At 45.1% G+C, this 16,746-nt stretch overlaps 2 protein-coding genes across 2 annotated transcripts in view; one reads left to right on the top strand and one right to left on the bottom strand.

Moving 5' to 3' along the window:
- LOC135531015 (zinc finger protein 135-like) overlaps positions 1 to 16,746 on the top strand; it is a 125,835-nt gene that overhangs the window by 83,703 nt on the left and 25,386 nt on the right. The gene's annotated exons all lie outside the window — the stretch shown is intronic.
- The window catches only part of LOC135531012 (zinc finger protein with KRAB and SCAN domains 1-like), a 39,965-nt gene that overhangs the window by 16,523 nt on the left and 6,696 nt on the right, over positions 1 to 16,746 (bottom strand). The window contains exon 5 of the mRNA XM_064959160.1: positions 16,099 to 16,293. Coding sequence (XP_064815232.1) covers positions 16,099 to 16,293 — 195 coding nt within the window. The remainder of the gene's footprint in view (positions 1 to 16,098; positions 16,294 to 16,746) is intronic.

Below are 16,746 nucleotides of genomic sequence, written 5' to 3'. Positions count from 1 at the left end.
TGGTACTATACTGAGCTATACTCCACAGGGCTGTATGGTACTATACTGAACTATACTCCACAGGACTGTATGGTACTATACTGAACTATACTCCACAGTACAGGACTGTATGGTACTATACTGAACTATACTCCACAGGACTGTATGGTACTATACTGAGCTATACTCCACAGGATTGTATGGTACTATACTGAGCTATACTCCACAGGACTGTATGGTACTATACTGCGCTATACTCCACAGGACTGTATGGTACTATACTGAGCTATACTCCACAGGACTGTATGGTACTATACTGAGCTATACTCCATAGTACTGTATGGTACTATACTGAACTATACTCCACAGGACTGTATGGTACTATACTGAACTATACTCCACAGTACAGGACTGTATGGTACTATACTGAACTATACTCCACAGGACTGTATGGTACTATACTGAACTATACTCCACAGGACTGTATGGTACTATACTGCGCTATACTCCACAGGACTGTATGGTACTATACTGAGCTATACTCCACAGGACTGTATGGTACTATACTGAGCTATACTCCACAGGACTGTATGGTACTATACTGAGCTATACTCCACAGGACTGTATGGTACTATACTGAACTATACTCCACAGGACTGTATGGTACTATACTGAGCTATACTCCACAGTACTGTATGGTACTATACTGAACTATACTCCACAGGACTGTATGGTACTATACTGAACTATACTCCACTGGACTGTATGGTACTATACTGAGCTATACTCCACAGGACTGTATGGTACTATACTGAACTATACTCCACAGGACTGTATGGTACTATACTGAGCTATACTCCACAGGACTGTATGGTACTATACTGAGCTATACTCCACAGTACAGGACTGTATGGTACTATACTGAGCTATACTCCACAGTACAGGACTGTATGGTACTATACTGAGCTATACTCCACAGGACTGTATGGTACTATACTGAACTATACTCCACAGGACTGTATGGTACTATACTGAGCTATACTCCGCAGGACTGTATGGTACTATACTGAACTATACTCCACAGTACAGGACTGTATGGTACTATACTGAACTATACTCCACAGTACAGGACTGTATGGTACTATACTGAACTATACTCCACAGGACTGTATGGTACTATACTGAGCTATACTCCACAGGACTGTATGGTACTATACTGAACTATACTCCACAGGACTGTATGGTACTATACTGAACTACACTCCACAGGACTGTATGGTACTATACTGAACTATACTCCACAGGACTGTATGGTACTATACTGAACTATACTCCACAGTACAGGACTGTATGGTACTATACTTCACAGGACTGTATGGTACTATACTGCGCTATACTCCACAGGACTGTATGGTACTATACTGCGCTATACTCCACAGTACAGGACTGTATGGTACTATACTGAACTATACTCCACAGGACTGTATGGTACTATACTGAACTATACTCCACAGGACTGTATGGTACTATACTGAGCTATACTCCACAGGACTGTATGGTACTATACTGAGCTATACTGCACAGGACTGTATGGTACTATACTGAGCTATACTCCACAGGACTGTATGGTACTATACTGAGCTATACTCCGCAGGACTGTATGGTACTATACTGAACTATACTCCACAGTACAGGACTGTATGGTACTATACTGAACTATACTCCACAGGACTGTATGGTACTATACTGAACTATACTCCACAGGACTGTATGGTACTATACTGAACTATACTCCACAGGACTGTATGGTACTATACTGAACTATACTCCACAGGACTGTATGGTACTATACTGAACTATACTCCACAGTACAGGACTGTATGGTACTATACTGAGCTATACTCCACAGGACTGTATGGTACTATACTGAACTATACTCCACAGGACTGTATGGTACTATACTGAACTATACTCCACAGTACAGGACTGTATGGTACTATACTGAGCTATACTCCACAGGACTGTATGGTACTATACTGAGCTATACTCCACAGGACTGTATGGTACTATACTGAACTATACTCCACAGGACTGTATGGTACTATACTGAGCTATACTCCACAGGACTGTATGGTACTATACTGAGCTATACTCCACAGTACAGGACTGTATGGTACTATACTGAGCTATACTTCACAGGACTGTATGGTACTATACTCCACAGGACTGTATGGTACTATACTGAACTATACTCCACAGGACTGTATGGTACTATACTGGGCTATACTCCACAGTACAGGACTGTATGGTACTATACTGAGCTATACTTCACAGGACTGTATGGTACTATACTCCACAGGACTGTATGGTACTATACTGAGCTATACTCCACAGGACTGTATGGTACTATACTGAACTATACTCCACAGGACTGTATGGTACTATACTGAACTATACTCCACATGACTGTGTGGTACTATACTGAACTATACTCCACAGGACTATATGGTACTATACTGAGCTATACTCCACAGGACTGTATGGTACTATACTGAGCTATACTCCACAGTACAGGACTGTATGGTACTATACTGAGCTATACTCCACAGGACTGTATGGTACTATACTGAACTATACTCCACAGGACTGTATGGTACTATACTGAACTATACTCCACAGGACTGTATGGTACTATACTGAGCTATACTCCACAGGACTGTATGGTACTATACTGAACTATACTCCACAGGACTGTATGGTACTATACTCAGCTATACTCCACAGGACTGTATGGTACTATACTGAACTATACTCCACAGGACTGTATGGTACTATACTGAACTATACTCCACAGTACAGGACTGTATGGTACTATACTGAGCTATACTCCACAGGACTGTATGGTACTATACTGAACTATACTCCACAGGACTGTATGGTACTATACTGAGCTATACTCCACAGGACTGTATGGTACTATACTGAGCTATACTCCACAGTACAGGACTGTATGGTACTATACTGAGCTATACTCCACAGGACTGTATGGTACTATACTGAACTATACTCCACAGGACTGTATGGTACTATACTGAACTATACTCCACAGGACTGTATGGTACTATACTCAGCTATACTCCACAGGACTGTATGGTACTATACTGAACTATACTCCACAGGACTGTATGGTACTATACTGAACTATACTCCACAGTACAGGACTGTATGGTACTATACTGAGCTATACTCCACAGGACTGTATGGTACTATACTGAACTATACTCCACAGGACTGTATGGTACTATACTGAACTATACTCCACAGTACAGGACTGTATGGTACTATACTGAGCTATACTCCACAGGACTGTATGGTACTATACTGAGCTATACTCCACAGGACTGTATGGCACTATACTGAACTATACTCCACAGGACTGTATGGTACTATACTGAGCTATACTCCACAGGACTGTATGGTACTATACTGAGCTATACTCCACAGTACAGGACTGTATGGTACTATACTGAGCTATACTTCACAGGACTGTATGGTACTATACTCCACAGGACTGTATGGTACTATACTGAACTATACTCCACAGGACTGTATGGTACTATACTGGGCTATACTCCACAGTACAGGACTGTATGGTACTATACTGAGCTATACTTCACAGGACTGTATGGTACTATACTCCACAGGACTGTATGGTACTATACTGAACTATACTCCACAGGACTGTATGGTACTATACTGAACTATACTCCACAGGACTGTATGGTACTATACTGAGCTATACTCCACAGGACTGTATGGTACTATACTGAACTATACTCCACAGGACTGTATGGTACTATACTCAGCTATACTCCACAGGACTGTATGGTACTATACTGAACTATACTCCACAGGACTGTATGGTACTATACTGAACTATACTCCACAGTACAGGACTGTATGGTACTATACTGAGCTATACTCCACAGGACTGTATGGTACTATACTGAACTATACTCCACAGGACTGTATGGTACTATACTGAGCTATACTCCACAGGACTGTATGGTACTATACTGAGCTATACTCCACAGTACAGGACTGTATGGTACTATACTGAGCTATACTCCACAGGACTGTATGGTACTATACTGAACTATACTCCACAGGACTGTATGGTACTATACTGAACTATACTCCACAGGACTGTATGGTACTATACTGAACTATACTCCACAGTACAGGACTGTATGGTACTATACTGAGCTATACTCCACAGGACTGTATGGTACTATACTGAACTATACTCCACAGGACTGTATGGTACTATACTGAGCTATACTCCACAGGACTGTATGGTACTATACTGAGCTATACTCCACAGGACTGTATGGTACTATACTGAGCTATACTCCACAGGACTGTATGGTACTATACTGAGCTATACTCCACAGGACTGTATGGTACTATACTGAGCTATACTCCACAGGACTGTATGGTACTATACTGAACTATACTCCACAGGACTGTATGGTACTATACTGAGCTATACTCCACAGGACTGTATGGTACTATACTGAACTATACTCCACAGGACTGTATGGTACTATACTGAGCTATACTCCACAGTACTGTATGGTACTATACTGAACTATACTCCACAGGACTGTATGGTACTATACTCCACAGGACTGTATGGTACTATACTGAGCTATACTCCACAGTACTGTATGGTACTATACTGAACTATACTCCACAGGACTGTATGGTACTATACTGAACTATACTCCACAGGACTGTATGGTACTATACTGAACTATACTCCACAGGACTGTATGGTACTATACTGAACTATACTCCACAGGACTGTATGGTACTATACTGAACTATACTCCACAGGACTGTATGGTACTATACTGAGCTATACTCCACAGGACTGTATGGTACTATACTGAACTATACTCCACAGTACAGGACTGTATGGTACTATACTCCACTGTACTGTATGGTACAGGACTGCTATACTCCACTAGGACTGATGGTACTATACTCCACAGGACTGTATGGTACTATACTGAACTATACTCCACAGGACTGTATGGTACTATACTGAGCTATACTCCACAGGACTGTATGGTACTATACTGAGCTATACTCCACAGGACTGTATGGTACTATACTGAGCTATACTCCACAGGACTGTATGGTGCTATACTGAACTATACTCCACAGGACTGTATGGTACTATACTGAGCTATACTCCACAGGACTGTATGGTACTATACTGAGCTATACTCCACAGTACAGGCCTGTATGGTACTATACTGAACTATACTCCACAGGACTGTATGGTACTATACTTCACAGGACTGTATGGTACCATACTGAGCTATACTCCACAGGACTGTATGGTACTATACTCCACAGGACTGTATGGTACTATACTCCACAGGACTGTATGGTACTATACTGAGCTATACTCCACAGGACTGTATGGTACTATACTCCACAGGACTGTATGGTACTATACTCCACAGCACAGGACTGTATGGTACTATACTGAACTATACTCCACAGGACTGTATGGTACTATACTGAACTATACTCCACAGGACTGTATGGTACTATACTGAGCTATACTCCACAGTACAGGACTGTATGGTACTATACTGAGCTATACTCCACATTACAGGACTGTATGGTACTATACTGAGCTATACTCCACAGGACTGTATGGTACTATACTGAGCTATACTCCACAGGACTGTATGGTACTATACTGAACTATACTCCACAGGACTGTATGGTACTATACTGAACTATACTCCACAGGACTGTATGGTACTATACTGAACTATACTCCACAGGACTGTATGGTACTATACTGAGCTATACTCCACAGGACTGTATGGTACTATACTGAACTATACTCCACAGTACAGGACTGTATGGTACTATACTACTATACTCCACAGGACTGTATGGTACTATACTGAGCTATACTCCACAGGACTGTATGGTACTATACTGAGCTATACTCCACAGGACTGTATGGTACTATACTGAACTATACTCCACAGGACTGTATGGTACTATACTGAGCTATACTCCACAGGACTGTATGGTACTATACTGAGCTATACTCCACAGGACTGTATGGTACTATACTGAGCTATACTCCACAGGACTGTATGGTGCTATACTGAACTATACTCCACAGGACTGTATGGTACTATACTGAGCTATACTCCACAGGACTGTATGGTACTATACTGAGCTATACTCCACAGTACAGGACTGTATGGTACTATACTCCACAGGACTGTATGGTGCTATACTGAACTATGCTCCACAGGACTGTATGGTACTATACTGAGCTATACTCCACAGGACTGTACGGTACTATACTGAGCTATACTTCACAGGACTGTATGGTACTATACTGAACTATACTCCACAGGACTGTATGGTACTATACTTCACAGGACTGTATGGTACCATACTGAGCTATACTCCACAGGACTGTATGGTACTATACTGAGCTATACTCCACAGGACTGTATGGTACTATACTGAACTATACTCCACAGGACTGTATGGTACTATACTCCACAGCACAGGACTGTATGGTACTATACTGAACTATACTCCACAGGACTGTATGGTACTATACTGAACTATACTCCACAGGACTGTATGGTACTATACTGAACTATACTCCACAGGACTGTATGGTACTATACTGAACTATACTCCACAGGACTGTATGGTACTATACTGAACTATACTCCACAGGACTGTATGGTACTATACTGAGCTATACTCCACAGTACAGGACTGTATGGTACTATACTGAGCTATACTCCACAGGACTGTATGGTACTATACTGAGCTATACTCCACAGGACTGTATGGTACTATACTGAACTATACTCCACAGGACTGTATGGTACTATACTGAGCTATACTCCACAGTACAGGACTGTATGGTACTATACTGAACTATACTCCACAGTACAGGACTGTATGGTACTATACTGAGCTATACTCCACAGTACAGGACTGTATGGTACTATACTGAACTATACTCCACAGGACTGTATGGTACTATACTGAGCTATACTCCGCAGGACTGTATGGTACTATACTGAACTATACTCCACAGGACTGTATGGTACTATACTGAACTATACTCCACAGGACTGTATGGTACTATACTGAACTATACTCCACAGGACTGTATGGTACTATACTGAACTATACTCCACTGGACTGTATGGTACTATACTGAACTATACTCCACAGGACTGTATGGTACTATACTGAGCTATACTCCACAGGACTGTATGGTACTATACTGAACTATACTCCACAGGACTGTATGGTACTATACTGAGCTATACTCCACAGGACTGTATGGTACTATACTGAACTATACTCCACAGGACTGTATGGTACTATACTGAGCTATACTCCACAGGACTGTATGGTACTATACTGAGCTATACTCCACAGGACTGTATGGTACTATACTGAACTATACTCCACAGGACTGTATGGTACTATACTGAACTATACTCCACAGGACTGTATGGTACTATACTGAACTATACTCCAGTACAGGACTGTATGGTACTATACTGAACTATACTCCACAGGACTGTATGGTACTATACTGAGCTATACTCCACAGGACTGTATGGTACTATACTGAACTATACTCCACAGTACAGGACTGTTTGGTACTATACTGAGCTATACTCCACAGGACTGTATGGTACTATACTGAACTATACTCCACAGGACTGTATGGTAATATACTGAACTATACTCCACAGTACAGGACTGTATGGTACTATACTGAACTATACTCCACAGTACAGGACTGTATGGTACTATACTGAACTATACTCCACAGGACTGTATGGTACTATACTGAGCTATACTCCACAGGACTGTATGGTACTATACTGAGCTATACTCCACAGGACTGTATGGTACTATACTGAACTATACTCCACAGGACTGTATGGTACTATACCGAGCTATACTCCACAGGACTGTATGGTACTATACTGAGCTATACTCCACAGGACTGTATGGTACTATACTGAACTATACTTCACAGGACTGTATGGTACTATACTGAACTATACTCCACAGGACTGTATGGTACTATACTGAGCTATACTCCACAGGACTGTATGGTACTATACTGAACTATACTCCACAGTACAGGACTGTATGGTACTATACTCCACATGACTGTATGGTACTATACTCCACAGGACTGTATGGTACTATACTGAGCTATACTTCACAGGACTGTATGGTACTATACTGAACTATACTCCACAGGACTGTATGGTACTATACTGAGCTATACTCCACAGGACTGTATGGTACTATACTGAGCTATACTCCACAGTACAGGACTGTATGGTACTATACTGAACTATACTCCACAGTACAGGACTGTATGGTACTATACTGAACTATACTCCACAAGACTGTATGGTACTATACTGAACTATACTCCACTGGACTGTATGGTACTATACTGAACTATACTCCACAGGACTGTATGGTACTATACTGCGCTATACTCCACAGGACTGTATGGTACTATACTGAGCTATACTCCACAGTACAGGACTGTATGGTACTATACTGCACTATACTCCACAAGACTGTATGGTACTATACTGAACTATACTCCACTGGACTGTATGGTACTATACTGAGCTATACTCCACAGTACAGGACTGTATGGTACTATACTGAACTATACTCCACATGACTGTATGGTACTATACTGAGCTATACTCCACAGGACTGTATGGTACTATACTGAGCTATACTCCACAGGACTGTATGGTACTATACTGAACTATACTCCACAGGACTGTATGGTACTATATTGAGCTATACTCCACAGGACTGTATGGTACTATACTGAGCTATACTCCACAGGACTGTATGGTACTATACTGAGCTATACTCCACAGGACTGTATGGTACTATACTGAACTATACTCCACAGGACTGTATGGTACTATACTGAGCTATACTCCACAGTACAGGACTGTATGATACTATACTGAACTATACTCCACAATACTCTGTGTTCAGCTCATTGTGTCTTCTGCTACTGTCCTCCCTTCCTGAACATTACAGTCAGTGGAAGAGAGGACAGAGAACAGGAGACACTATGAGCTGAACATAACAGTCAGTAGAAGGGAGGACAGTAGCAGGAGACACTATGAGCTGAACATAACAGTATGTCAATGGAAGGGAGGACAGTAGCTGGTATAATGTACAGAGCACCAACACTACCCGACAGAGCACCAGCACTACCCGACAGAGCACCAGCACTACCCGACAGAGCACCAGCACTACCCGACAGAGCACCAGCACTACCCGACAGAGCACCAGCACAGAGCACCAGCACTACCCGACAGAGCACCAGCACTACCCGACAGAGCACCAGCACTACCCGACAGAGCACCAGCACTACCCGACAGAGCACCAGCACTACCCGACAGCACCAGCACACCCCAGAGCACCAGCACTACCCGACAGAGCACCAGCACTACCCGACAGAGCACCAGCACTACCCGACAGAGCACCAGCACTACCCGACAGAGCACCAGCACTACCCGACAGAGCACCAGCACTACCCGACAGAGCACCAGCACTACCCGACAGAGCACCAACACTACCTGCGAGGACACCAACACTACCTGGCAGAGCACCAACACTACCTGACAGAGCACCAACACTACCTGACAGAGCACCAACACTACCTGACAGAGCACCAACACTACCTTGCTGTAGGAATGCTGTAGGAATGCTGTAGAAATGCTGTATAAAATGCTGTAGGAATGCTGTAGGAAATGCTGTAGGAATGCTGTAGGAATGCAGTATGAATGCTGTATGAATGCTGTATGAATGATGTAGGAATGCTGTAGGAATGTCATAGGAAAGTTGTAGAAATGCTGTAGGAATGCCGTAGGAAAGTTGTAGAAATGCTGTAGGAATGCCGTAGGAAAGCTGTAGGAATGCTGTAGGATAGTGCTGTAGGAAATGCTGTAGGAAATGCTGTAGGAATGCTGTAGGAAATGCTGTAGGAAATGCTGCAGGAATGCTGTAGGAATGCTCAACCGGTGTCACTCATTCAGCCAAAAGAAACATTCAACCGGTTCTCCCTATTAAGCAGCGAGTCAGAGGCCGAGCCATCTCTCTCCCCCTCCCGTTACGGGGTCTGAGACGCTGAGCCTTCTCTGGTCTCTCCCCCTCCCGTTACGGGGTCTGAGACGCCGAGCCTTCTCTGGTCTCTCCTCCTCCCGTTACGGGGTCTGAGACGCCGAGCCTTCTCTGGTCTCTCCTCCTCCCTTTACGGGGTCTGAGGCGCCGAGCCTTCTCTGGTCTCTCCTCCTCCCGTTACGGGGTCTGAGACGCCGAGCATTCTCTGGTCTCTCCTCCTCCCGTTACGGGGTCTGAGACGCCAAGCCTTCTCTGGTCTCTCCTCCTCCCGTTACGGGGTCTGAGACGCCGAGCCTTCTCCGGTCTCTCCTCCTCCCGTTACGGGGTCTGAGACGCCGAGCCTTCTCTGGTCTCTCCTCCTCCCGTTACGGGGTCTGAGACGCCGAGCCTTCTCTGGTCTCTCCTCCTCCCGTTACGGGGTCTGAGGCGCCGAGCCTTCTCTGGTCTCTCCTCCTCCCGTTACGGGGTCTGAGGCGCCGAGCCTTCTCTGGTCTCTCCTCCTCCCGTTACAGGGTCTGAGACGCCGAAGCCTCCCACCATTAGCTCTGACGAATTGAAAACCCTAGTCATTGGCGACTCCATTACCCGAAGTATTAGATTTTAAAATGAATCATCCAGTGATCATACACTGTTTCCCAGGGGGCAGGGCTACCGACGTTAAGGCTAATCTGAAGATGATGCTGGCTAAAGCTAAAACTGGCGAGTGTAGAGGGTATAGAGATATTGTTATCCACGTCGGCACCAACGATGTTAGGATGAAACAGTCAGAGATCACCAAGCGCAACATAGCTTCAGCGTGTAAATCAACTAGAAAGATGTGCCGACATCGAGTAATTGTTTCTGGCCCCCTCCCAGTTAGGGGGAGTGATGCTACAGCAGAGTCTCACATCTCAATTGCTGGTTGAGATGTTTTCTGTTTTCTGCCCCTCCCAAAATATTTAATTTGTAGATAATTGGCCCTCTTTCTGGGACTCACCCACAAACAGGACCAAGCCTGGCCTGCTGAGGAGTGACAGACTCCATCCTAGCTGGAGGGGTGCTCTCATCTTATCTACCAACATAGACAGGGCTCTAACTCCTCAAGCTCCACAATGAGACAGGGTGCAGGCAGTCCAGCAGGCTGTTAGCCAGCTTGCCAGCTTAGTGGAGTCTGCCACCAGCACAGTCAATGTAGTCAGCTCAGCTATCCCCATTGAGACCGTGTCTGTGCCTCAATCTAGGTTTGAAAAAAAAAACGACTGCGTTTTTGTCTTTTGAGCTTCTCGTCATGAAATCTATGCAGCCTCCTCACTTTTTATGGTTTCTGTTAACAGGCCGTATCCAGCGTTCCTCACCGAGTTCATATCCTGTATTCATGGCAGATAATATTCATATTTTTGGTGACTTTAATTTTCGCATGGAAAATTCCACAGACCCACTCCAAAAGGCTTTCGGAGCCATCATCGACTCAGTGGGTTTTGTCCAACATGTCTCTGGACCTGCTCACAGCCACAGTCATATTCTGGATTTAGTTTCATCCCATGGAAAAAAATGTTGTGGATCTTAATGTTTTTCCTGGACTATCGGACCACCATTTTATTATGTTTGCAATCGCAAACAAATAACCTGCTCAGACCCCAACCAATGATCATCAAAAACTGTGCTATAAATTCTCAAACAACCCAAAGTTTCCTAGAGTTGGAACAGAAATGGCGCCACACCAAACCTGAAGTCTCCGACGAGCTTGGTAAGACAGTACCGCGCAATATCGAAGAGCCCTCACTGCTGCTCCATCATCCTATTTTTCCAATTTAATTGAGGAAAATAAGTACAATCCAAAATAGATTTTTGATACTGTCGCAAAGCTAACTAAAAAGCAGCTCCGCAAGAGTGGATGGCTTTCACTTTCAGCAGTGATAAATTCATGAACTTATTTGACAAAAAAAGATCAGTATCATTAGAAAGGAAATTAAGGACTCCTCTTTAAATCTGCGTATTCCTTCAAAGCTCAGTTGTCCTGAGTCTGCCTAACTCTGCCAGGACCTAGGATCAAGAGAGACGCTCAAGTGTTTTAGTACTATATCTCTTGACACAATGATGAAAATAATCATGGCCTCTAAACCTTCAAGCTGCATACTGGACCCTATTCCGACTAAACTACTGAAAGAGCTGCTTCCTGTGCTTGGCCCTCCTGTTGAACATAATAAACTAAATTAATAAATTCATGAACTTCTTTGACAAAAAAGATCAGTATCATTAGAAAGGAAATTAAGGACTCCTCTTTAAATCTGTGCATTTCTCCAAAACTCAGTTGTCCTGCCAGGACCTAGGATCAACGGACACGCTCACGTTGTTTAATATCTCTTGACACATTGATGAAAATAGTATTGGCCTCTAAACCTTCAAGCTGCATACTGGACCCTATTCCAACTAAACTACTGAAAGAGCTGCTTCCTGTGCTTGGCCCTCCTGTTGAACATAATAAACGGCTCTCTATCCACCGGATGTGTACCAAACTCACTAAAAGTGGCAGTAATAAAGACTCTCCTGAAAAAAACAAACCTTGACCCAGAATATATAAAAAAAACTATCTGCCTATATCGAATCTCCCATTCCTCTCAAAGAAAAATTAAAAAGCTGTTGAGCAGCAACTCACTGCCTTCCTGAAGACAAACAATGTATACGAAACGCTTCAGTCTGGTTTTAGACCCCATCATAGCACTGAGACGGTACTTGTGAAGGTGGTAAATGACATTTTAATGGCATCAGACTGAGGCTCTGCATCTGTCCTCGTGCTCCTAGACCTTAGCGCTGCTTTTGATACCATCGATCACCACATTCTTTTGGAGAGATTGGAAACTCAAATTGGTCTACACGGACAAGTTCTGGCCTGGTTTAGATCTTATCTGTCGGAAAGATATCAGTTTGTCTCTGTAGATGGTTTGTCCTATGACAAATCAATTGTAAATGTTGGTATTCCTCAAGGCTCCGTTTTAGGACCACTATTGTTTTCACTATATATTTCACCTCTTGGTGTTGTCATTCGGAAACATAATGATAACTTTCACTGCTATGTGGACAACACACAGCTGTACATTTTGATTAAACATGGTGAAGCCACAAAATTGCCCTCCCTGGAAGCCTGTGTTTCAGACATAAGTGGATGGTGACAAATTTACTAGTTTTAAGCTCGGACAAAACAGAGATTCTAGTTCTTGGTCCCAAGAAACAATGAAATCTTCTGTTGAATCTGACAATTAATCTTGATGGTTGTACAGGCATCTCAAATAAAACTGAAGGACCTTGGCATTACTCTGGACCCTGATCTCTCTTTTGACGAACATATCAAGACTGTTTCAAGGATTGAGTCACTGACGTGATCTTCCTGTCCAGGTTGGCGCCCCCACTCGGGTTTGTGCCGTGGGGGAGATCTTTGTGGGCTATACTCGGCCTTGTGTCAGGATAGTAAGTTGGTGGTTGAAGATATCCCTCTAGTCGTGTGGGGGCTGTGCTTTGGCAAAGTGGGTGGGGTTATATCCTTCCTGTTTGGCCCTGTCCGGGGGTATCGTCGGACGGGGCCACAGTGTTTCCCGACCCCTCCCGTCTCAGCCTCCAGTATTTATGCTGCAATAGTTTATGTGTTGGGGGGCTAGGGTCAGTCTGTTAAATCTGGAGTATTTCTCCTGTCTTATCTGGTGTCCTGTATGAATTTAAGTATGCTGTCTCTAATTCTCTGTCTCTCTCTCGGAGGACCAGAGCCCTCGGACCATGTCTCAGGACTACCTGGTCTGATGACTCCTTGCTGTCACCAGTACACCTGGTCGTGCTTCTGCTCCAGTAGTTTCAACTGTTCTGCCTGCGGCTACCGAACCCTGACCTGTTCACCGGACGTGCTACCTTGTCCCAGACCTTCTGTTTTCAGCTCTCTAGAGACATCAGGAGCGGTAGAGATACTCTTAATGATCGGCTATGAAAAGCCAACTGACATTTACTCCTGAGGAGTTATATGCGTTTCTGTTGCCCCCTCTACAACCACTGTGATTATTATTATTATTATTATCTGACCATGCTGGTCATTTATGAACATTTGAACATCTTGGCCATGTTCTGTTATAATCTTCACCCGGCACAGCCAGAAGAGGACTGGCCACCCCTCATAGCCTGGTTCCTCTCTAGGTTCTGGCCTTTCTAGGGAGTTTTTCCTAGCCACCGTGCTTCTGCTCCTGCATTGCTTGCTGTTTGGGGTTTTAGGCTGGGTTTCTGTACAGCACTTTGTGACATAAGCTGATGTAAGAAGGGCTTTATAAATACATTTAATTGATTGATTGATTTGTGACCCAACTGAGGTTTGTAATTATAGGTTTGTAACTATTATAGTCTATTCAATTGCAGAAATTCTGTTAGCGATTTTTTGGGGGGGAGGGGTCAAAGAATTTTGAATTCATAAACAAAATTGATATCAGTAAAAACACTATAGCTAAATTGGTAGGTCTACATTTACTTGTTACATTTGTGAACTTTCATTATCCTCCTTATGGAGGGAGAGACATTAGGAAATATCTTAAAAGATATGTGGTTTTTAGTAACGAGGCAACGATTCAGTAACATTTATCCCAAACTAAATATAAGAATTGATATTAGTTGGCAGGGTTTTTACTTCAATATTATTGTGTTTTGATGCGTTTCTTCTCAGACTTTTTCTGGTAGATGTTTTTTTAAGAACCCTTGTCCAGCCAATAAGCTTATTCACATTTTTGGGGATGGAAAATGGTTCAAATGTATGTATGCCTTCATTTCTTCAAAATATAGACGCTCTGCTTTCATTTGACACACAATTTGACATGCTCCAATGAACTTCACGTTGGTGCTCATGGGGTCATTTTACATGGGAATGAACCTACACCGTGTAGATCAACTGATTTAACTGATAAACAGGTGCACTGGTGTGGACACGTTGATTGACAGTGTTCCAACAGAGAGATGTGTGAGATGAGAGAGGAGCGACGCCGGGTGAGGAGGAGCGACGCCGGGTGAGAGAGGAGCGACGCGCCCGGGTGAGAGAGGAGCGACGCGCCCGGGTGAGAGAGGAGCGACGCGCCCGGGTGAGAGAGGAGCGACGCGCCCGGGTGAGAGAGGAGGGACGCGGCCGGGTGAGAGAGGAGCGACGCGCCCGGGTGAGAGAGGAGCGACGCGGCCGGGTGAGAGAGGAGCGCGCGCCCGGGTGAGAGAGGAGAGAGAGCGCCCGGGTGAGAGGAGCGACGCCGGGCGAGAGACGCGCCCGGGTGAGAGAGGAGCGCGCCGGGTGAGAGAGGAGCGACGCGGGTGAGAGAGGAGCGACGGCGGGTGAGAGAGGAGCGAAGGCGGGTGAGGGAGGAGCGACGCCGGGTGAGGGAGGAGCGACGCCGGGTGAGGGAGGAGCGACGCCGGGTGAGAGAGGAGCGACGCCGGGTGTGAGAGGAGCGACGCCGGGTGAGGGATGAGCGACGCCGGGTGAGGGAGGAGTGACGCCGGGTGAGAGAGGAGCGACGCCGGGTGAGGGAGGAGTGACGCCGGGTGAGAGAGGAGCGACGCGCCCGGGTGAGAGAGGAGCAACGCGCCCGGGTGAGAGAGGAGCGACGCCGGGTGAGGGAGGAGCGACGCCGGGTGAGAGAGGAGCGACGCCGGGTGAGAGAGGAGCGACGCCGGGTGAGAGAGGAGCGACGCCGGGTGAGAGAGGAGCGACGCCTGGTGAGAGAAGAGCGACGCCGGGTGAGGGAGGAGCGACGCCGGGCGAGAGAGGAGCGACGCCGGGCGAGAGAGGAGCGACGCCGGGCGAGAGAGGAGCGACGCCGGGTGAGAGAGGAGCGACGTCGGGTGTTTGGGTGTCTCTCTTACCTTTGTGGATCATCTGGTGTCTCTTCAGGTCTGTGGATCGTAGGAAGCGCTTCCCACAGAAGGAGCACTGGTGGGGTTTCTCTCCGCTGTGTCTCTGCATGTGAGTCTTCAGGCTGCTTGGTGCAGTGAACCGCTTACCACACTGGGAGCAGAGGAACGGTCTCTCTTTGTCTGAGCTGGCACCCTCTCCTGTTTCTATAACAACATCACAGGGGTTAAACACAGGAGGAGTCCCCGGACACAGCCCTTAGCCGTGGTATATCGGCCATATATCACAAACCCCCGAGGTACCTTATTGCTGTTTATAAACTGGTTACCAAAGTAATTAGAGCAGTGAAAACACATGTTATGTCATACCCGTGGTATACGGTCAGATAAACCACGGCTGTTAGCCAATCACAGGGCTCGAACCACCCAGTTTATTATACTGTATACAACACTATGCATTGGTATGTAGGAAGGTAGAAAGGGAAGATGACTCCTCTTAGACCCCTTTCAATGTAAACTGATCAGGAGTTATTTGGTTGGGGGGCACAGTTTAGTACATACAAGATTGACCGCTATAAGCAGTCACTCAGCCCTCTGGGCCCTTCTCAAAAGTAGTGCTCTATATAGGGAACTGGGTTCCATGAAACTGGTCTCTGATGT

The sequence above is a fragment of the Oncorhynchus masou genome, unplaced genomic scaffold (genome assembly GCF_036934945.1).
Source record: "Oncorhynchus masou masou isolate Uvic2021 unplaced genomic scaffold, UVic_Omas_1.1 unplaced_scaffold_1490, whole genome shotgun sequence".
NCBI classification, from domain to species: Eukaryota; Metazoa; Chordata; class Actinopteri; order Salmoniformes; family Salmonidae; genus Oncorhynchus; species Oncorhynchus masou.
Note: the sequence above shows the minus strand (reverse complement) of the source record. Positions and strands in the feature narration are given on the sequence as shown.